The 7,469-nt window shown below is 38.4% G+C and overlaps 1 protein-coding gene across 1 annotated transcript; it reads left to right on the top strand.

The window, feature by feature from the left end:
- Positions 1-2,920: 2,920 nt before the first annotated feature.
- LOC138884194 (uncharacterized) lies at positions 2,921-5,472 on the top strand. Its single transcript, XM_070165233.1, has 3 exons — positions 2,921-3,112; positions 3,802-4,359; positions 5,371-5,472. Exons 1-3 carry the CDS (start codon positions 2,921-2,923, stop codon positions 5,470-5,472), a joined length of 852 nt encoding a protein of 283 aa, XP_070021334.1.
- The last annotated feature ends 1,997 nt before the right edge of the window (positions 5,473-7,469 follow it).

Raw genomic sequence — 7,469 nt, 5'->3', positions numbered from 1 at the left:
GTTGATGGTGCTGCTGGGTCTACTAGTGTTGTTGGGTCTGTCTCCATCAGCATATCCAATGGAAGGTCTCCTACGGCTGCTATCTTGGTGACCACTCTCCTGAATCTGTCCACTAATTTCTTGGATACCTGGGATTTCCTCATCTTCTTTACTTGCTTCCCAAGCTCCTCAATCACTCCTCAATATGTCCTCCACTGTCGGAGGAATCTACGGTGCCAGGGTAGATGTCTATGCTGCAACAGCACTGGATAAGTCAGAAAGCTTTGCAATAGTTGTCTACATCCAGTTGTTGAGGCTCGCCAGTGTCTGGGAGACTCACAACGCAAAGAGTGGATGAGTAATCATAGGCACCAACCCTCAAAGTAGAAGTGGAGGGAACTGATGCTCAAGGCCCTAAAGATGGAGGAGGAGGTATGGCAGTTGTACTGGTGGAAGGCCCTGCTACAGTGGAAGGCATGTCAGCTGAATCTATAGCTAGCACCAAAGGCTCATCAGACTGGCCTACGGTAGTAGTCGGTTGGCCTTTATTCTTCGAGTTCCGTGGGTTTGATAAGTAGGGATTTTGACTACTTATTTACACTCATTTACTTTTATTTTAGCTCAAAATTGCTTAAAATATTCCTGAAAACTGATGCAATGTGCTTATTTGTAGGAGTGTTGGAATATAAGTCAAAGAGATAAAAATCAACTCAAGAAGGAGTAATTTTGGACAAGGACTAAAACAAAGCAAAAAGAGAAAAATGCGGACCGCACAATATTGAGTGTGGCCGCAGACCATGAAGAAACCTCTGACAGATTTACTTTGCAAAATGCGGACCACACAATTATTGTGCGGCCGCAGAAGATGAGGTTCAGAGAGATGTGATTCTGGGACCATGAAGAAGTACGGACCACACCATTATTATACGACCACAGAATTAAAAAGTGCGGTCGCACTCAAAATTGTGCGGTCTGCAGAAGTCTCTCAGGTCAAGCTCAAGTTCAAGAGTGCGGCCGCACTCAGAAATGTACGGTCTGCAGAATCTGAAGAAGTGCGGCTGCAACCCAGAATCGTGCGGCCGCAGAAGTCCATCCTGTCAAGCCAGCGTCAGAGTGCGGACCGCACACAAAATTGTGCGGCCGCAGCACCTCCGCAGGGGTAATTTTGTTCGTTAATTTCAGCTGTGTATAAATAGTCTTTTTTGTCAAAATTAGGTTAAGTTTGAACAACATAAAGTTTGTAGCCATTTTTCTTTAGTGGTTTTAGTAGCTTTAGCTTACTTTAGTGATTAAACATTAGATTATTGTCTTTTAATCTTGCAATATGAGTTTAATTATCATTTCTTCTTTAATTGCTTCTTTTTTATCTATGAGTTGCTAAATTTCTAGCTAGGGTTGTGACCCAACCCTAGTGTAGGTACCTAATGGGTATTTGATTTAGGGTTTGTTTATGTTTGGGTATGTAATATTTAGCCTAGTTCTTGGTTTAATTGTAGAATTAATGGTTTCAAACATTGATTCAAGCCTATTTGACTTAGCCTCTACTTGATAAAGAGAGATTGAGTCTCGAAAAACTTGGCTAACAAGAAATTAGGGTAAACTCAAGAAATTGATAGTCCCAATTAAAGGGTTGAATCTAGCGATAGTAAAACCTGACTTGAGAATCTATCAAATATTTTGTGAATTACCCATTTGGATTTGAGAAAGCCAAATTGGGCAAAAACACTCTATTACCGAGAGGTCTTGAGTGTGTAATTATGTGTTGATTTCTATATTATGCCCCGACCAACGAAACCCGCTCTAAAGCCCACAACCCGTTAGGAAACCACCTAGGTGGAATTCACAGCCCTAGACCTTTTACATATTTGAAAAGCAACCACAAAAACATTATTCTCTAGTTTCATATTTTATATTTGCAAACCGTAGCATAATTTAGATGTAGCATCAAAACAAAGTTTGTGGAAATGCAACTTAGATTCTTTACGTACTTAGTCCAAGTATATATTTGGTTTTGTGTGTGATTTATCTTCCTTTCCTTCTGAGTTACTACTCTTTTTGTGATACAATGGCTCTCAACAACAATGATCCTCTTGGAAATGTGCCATTGGCAGATGATAGGGATAATGACCAAGTTGATGAAATTCCTCTTGAACCTCAAGCAAATGCACGAGGCCGCCCGCTTCAAGACAATGTTCTCATTCCACCCCCACTTCCTCCAAGAGCGGCAACATACCGGGTGTTGCCAAATAAAGGATACGCAAGTGCTATAGTCCCACCCCGCATTAGGGCGGGAAATTTTCCAATCACAAATGTTATGCTGACGTTATTGGAACAACGGGGATTCTTCACCGGGGCTCTGAATCAAAATGCGTATAAGCATTTGAAAGGGTTTGTTGTCACTTGCCGGTGGAGTAAATAGACAAACGTCTCTGAGGAGGCTTTAAGATAGAGGCTATTCCCTTTCTCTTTACGGGGGAAGGCTTTGGATTGGCTTGAAAGGTTGCGAAATCATTCTATCCATATATGGGATGAATTGGCCAAGAAATTTATTTCCAAGTTCTTTTCTCCCGGGCATATAGTAACGTTTAGGGATGAGATTCTAGCTTTAAAACAAGAACCCAATGAGCCTATTCATGATATATGGGAAATGTACCGTACTATGGTGAAAGAATGCCCGAACAATGACATGACAGAGGATATGATTCAACAAACTTTCTATAAGGGGATAAATACTACCAATCAATGCGTGGTCAACTGACTTACCAGTGAAAATTTCATGACAAAGCCGTATGCGGAAGCTTGTGAGATTCTTGATGAAATGACAGATACTTAATCGGCATGGCAAAGTAGAGCAAATGTTCCTCAAGGCAATCCAAATGTGATCCACTTACATAAATAATTATATGATCATGGGAAAGTAATTGCCGAATCGACCACCACAATGAATCAACTAGCTAAAGCTCAACTTCAACAAGTGCAAGGTCCCAAGCAAGTAAATTCAATGGTGGGAGTTAGTATGATGGTAAACAAGAGAAGGCAAAAGGGTCCTCAAGTGCAAAATCGGGTTGAAAATTATGTGCAAGATGATAGTGGATTTGATCAAGATGGAAAATACAATGAACAAGAGGAGGAAGTACAATATGTGAATAACTTCCAAGGGCAAAGAAACAACAATCAAGACCCAAATCAACAACAATGACAACCACAAGGAAATCAAGGAAATTAGAATTCAAGCAATAAAGGTAGTTGGAACAAACAAAAAAATCAATGAAATTAGAATGTTCAAAATAACCAATGCAATTAGAGTGGCAATAATCAAGGTTATTGGGGAGTTAACAACCAATGAGGGTGAAACAACGACAACAACCTGGGGTCGGGTTTTCAAAGGCCTCTGATATTTCAACAACCGAGCAACCTACCTCCTTATTTTTTTCAAGGTCCGAGCTCTTCCAACAATGAGATTGGATGAATTGAGAACATGTTTAAAAAAATGATGGAGAAGAATGCCGACTCTTATGCTCAATTAGCCTCTCACAACACTTCAATTCGCAATTTGGAAGTTCAATTAGGCCAAATCTCGCAAGCTTTGAACACTCGTCCTAAGGGGGCACTACCAAGTATATGGTGGTGAACCCGAAGGGTGGGAACAACATGAGACATGCCATGATTGTGACTACAAGGAGTGGAAAAGGTGGGGATGCAACCACCTAAAGTCAAAAGAAAATTGTGGATGATGAACAATTGGTACAAGAAGATGAGATGCCAAGCAATGAAGTGCAAGCAAATGATGAGGTAAGAATTGATATTTAAGACAATGTGTAGGAGATTCAAGAAGAAGTGAACCCGTCTAAGGCACCAATACCAAGGCCTCCTCTTCCATATCCTCAAAGGCTTGCCAAGAAAAATGGTGAGAACCAATTTAAAAAGTTTATTGACATGATGAAAATTTTGTCTATTAATGTGTCATTGGTTGAGGCCTTGAAACAAATGCCGGGATATGCAAAGTTCATAAAGGACTTGGTGACAAAGAAGAGGTCGATGAATTACGAGACAATAAAGATGAAACATAAAGTAAGTGAAATTGTGCACTCAATGACTCCTAAACTGGAACATCTGGGTGCTTTCATAACCCCATGTAAAATTGAAAGTGCCGACTTTGCCAAAGCTTTATGTGATCTTGGGGCAAGTATCAACTTGATGCCCTATTCGGTGTTCAAAACTTTTGGAATTGGGCAACCAAGACCCACATCCATGAGGTTAAAAATGGCGGATCGTACAATGAAGAGACCTTTGGTTATTATTGATGATGTGTTGGTTCGAGTTAACAAGTTCATCCTCCCAGCGGACTTTATGATTCTTGATTGTCAAGTGGACTATAAGGTGCCTATTATCTTGGGTAGAAATTTCCTTGCTACGGGGAAGACTCTTGTTGATGGAAGCATGTGAGCTCACCTTCCGGGTGGGTGATGAAAAGGTGGTCTTCCATGTGTGCAAATCTATGAGGCAACCGAATAGCTGTTGATACCCAGTTTTTCCCTATATATTTTTCAATATGCAAAATAACTTCAAAATAGCATATAAATACATATATAAGCATGTCCAAATGTTTTATTATTTTTTCATAATTTTAAAGGTTTAAATTGATTTATTTTTTCTTTTGTTTTATCCATATAATCTCTATAATTATTTCCAAAATTATTATTTTTGGTAATTCATATATTGGATTTTCATATTTATGCCAAAATATGGCTAAAATAAATTTTACATACTTTTATAATTTTATTTAGTATTTTTAAAGCTAAATTGCACATAACTGCAATATTAGCCATTTAAGGTTTAATTGTGTCTTATATTCATAAAATTGGATCCTATATTTTTAAATTGTTATTTATGTGTTATAAATCATTTTGGCTTTTTTAAATTAATTTTCAGAGGCCATTTACTATTTTTTATAATCTGAAAAGGGGAAATTGGCTATTTAAATAATAACCCATTTGTGTTTCAATTCTAGCCTAAATTGAACCCCAATTCCCCAGCCCAATCTTAATTAAACCCGACCCTAACCCAATTTTAACCCTACCCAAACCCGGATCCCTACCTACCCCTTTTAATCTAGGCCGTTGATCATTCAGATCAATAGCCATCATTGCCCCTTACCATTTTTAACCCATGAATGACCCCTTACCCTAAATCATTTCTCACCACCCACCGCCCTTGAATCCCTTCCTCTCAAACTCTCTCTGCAACTTCACATAAACCCTAGCCGCCGCCACCCAAATCTACCCTAATCCCCTTCAATCCCCACCTAATCCATGGACTCCTATGGCGGTTTGAGACGTGTACTCATCTCCTATGTCTGCTGGTTACATATTTTCTTGATTCCATGGACAGATTTCGAAGAGATCTGGTCCAGTCCTTGCTCAACCTCTATCTCTAGTCTTTTTCCAGCCATCTATGACCGTTGGAAGTCAGATCCACAGCTTTTCTGGCTAGATCGGTAACTCTCAAAGTCTTTCTCACTTTTCTGGGTTCTCTGAAACCCTAGCTTTAAGAGCTTTCCAATTTTCTTTTAGATCTGTCTTAGATATGTGCATGTTATGAACTTCTTAAGTGTTTTCTCGAAGGTTCTTCGATTTTCTTTCAAAGTGATTTCTCATTTTCAACGATTAAGGCTTTTCTTAAACTCTTTTTAAAAAACAGATCTCTTCTCTAATTTTAGCGTTGTTTTATGATTTTACTATGTTCAAACGATTTGTTTGTGCTTTTTTTTACTTGATTCATCATGTTGAAAACCCTCAATAGTTTGGTTTTGTCCGGGTTCTGAAACTGTCCTTGTTTGTTTTGAGTGTATACTTGTTCGATTAAGTTCTTTGTGTTTGAATCCTTTTTCCTTGTTTGACTTATCTGATTCTAAGTTCTTACTATTTTTTTAAACTCGACTATTGTTGAAACCCTAATTTTATAAAAGGTTTTCCTCACTTACTATTGTGAGTTCTTTACTTGTTTCTAACTCTCTTTACCTGTTAGACCAGTTTCTTCACTTTGGCTCTACGTGTGAACCCTGACTGCTTGACCTTATTGATTACCATGCTTTGAATAGTCCCTAGCCTATTCGTGACACTCCTGTCTGTTTATGTTCATCTAGTTTGTTCCTTTTTGTTAATATGTTTGACCCTGCATGCTAATACGCCTGTTCATTCTTTTCTATTTATATGTCAAAATGCAGAGTCATGATTCTTTCTTGATTTATCTTGATTTCCTCAATGTTACGACTGACTGCAAAGGGTTCTCTTATAAACCCTAATTTTTACTCATTTGTTTAAAGTTGATTGATTCCCTTCCTTTAATTACTATGATGTTTTACCTTGCTAAATCCTTTCCCAAAATTAAGTATATTTTGTACTTATACTCAAATATTTACCTTATACTTTTACTACCCACTTATATGACAATAATCAATCTGGCTCAAACTGATTTCTTTCCTTAATTAACCCTGTTAGTATCCGTTCAAGCTGTAATTCCCTGATTAAAAGGAAGTACTTGTATTGATTGATTCTGATTGTGATTATTTCCATGTCTGTGTTAAAACCTTACTTGTTACCTTATTCTTTACTCGTTTTCAAAACTATAAATACCCAACCCTCTCTTCTTTAAACACATGAACAATTGAGTTCAAAAACACACTTACACTCAAAACTCTCTCTTTCTCTGCTACTACTTGTGCTACTGCTTTGTCTACCCGGCTGAAAGCCAAGGCTAGACTGTGGAATCCTGCTTACTTTATCTTTCTACACCTTGCTTTCTCTACTGGTATGCCCTAGTTAATTTTTCAAGCCTCAACAACAACATGCTTCTTTAGTTGTTTCAGTTTCTTTCATTCTTGCCTACTTCTGCTTATAGTTCTGCAGTCAAGTTACATTACTAGCATGCTATAATGTCTCCCCTTCCCCTTTAGATTAATTCACTCCTCTACATGTGTTCCAAGGCATTCTCTGTCAGTCACTTATTGTGTACTTGCTGTCTTATGAATCCCAAACCCCCATATCCCCTCTATGTGTTTGTGTTCTTTTGTTTGGTTTGTGACTATGCCGGTATCATCTATTGCCATGCATGACCAAACCAGACCCCTACTGGGGTCATGTGCTTACAGACAAGTATATCTGCAAAATCCCTTGACCCCCTTTGCATGACTACTAATTCTGTATGTGATCCCACCTTAGAAACTTGAGTTTGTTTACTACTACAATTGCTATTAATCACCTCTGTTACTGATTAATTTCAAAATGGACCTGCCAGTCCAGTGTTAAACAAACTCTTTTTTTTAAAAACTATGTCAAACACTCTCACCTACTCTTAGAATCTAGGTTATGCCCCTCTTGTGTGAGCCTTGCCTTGGGACTCTTGAGCTCTTTCTGAACTTGGACACATAAGAGTTGGACCTTCCACACTGCACTCATTCTGTTTGGTTATGCAAATCTGGGTGTGAGAAC

This window comes from Nicotiana sylvestris, chromosome 2, assembly GCF_000393655.2.
Source record: "Nicotiana sylvestris chromosome 2, ASM39365v2, whole genome shotgun sequence".
In the NCBI taxonomy this organism is placed as follows: domain Eukaryota; kingdom Viridiplantae; phylum Streptophyta; class Magnoliopsida; order Solanales; family Solanaceae; genus Nicotiana; species Nicotiana sylvestris.
Note: the sequence above shows the minus strand (reverse complement) of the source record. Positions and strands in the feature narration are given on the sequence as shown.

Bases quoted from the DNA above. Each gene is read 5' to 3' on its own strand.
- LOC138884194 (XM_070165233.1), top strand. From the start codon at position 2,921: ATGAATCAACTAGCTAAAGCTCAACTTCAACAAGTGCAAGGTCCCAAG. The intron at 3,113-3,801 runs GTACAATATGTG...GACAATGTGTAG, and splicing joins ACAATGAACAAGAGGAGGAA to GAGATTCAAGAAGAAGTGAA. The intron at 4,360-5,370 runs GTGCCTATTATC...TTCCATGGACAG, and splicing joins ATTGTCAAGTGGACTATAAG to ATTTCGAAGAGATCTGGTCC.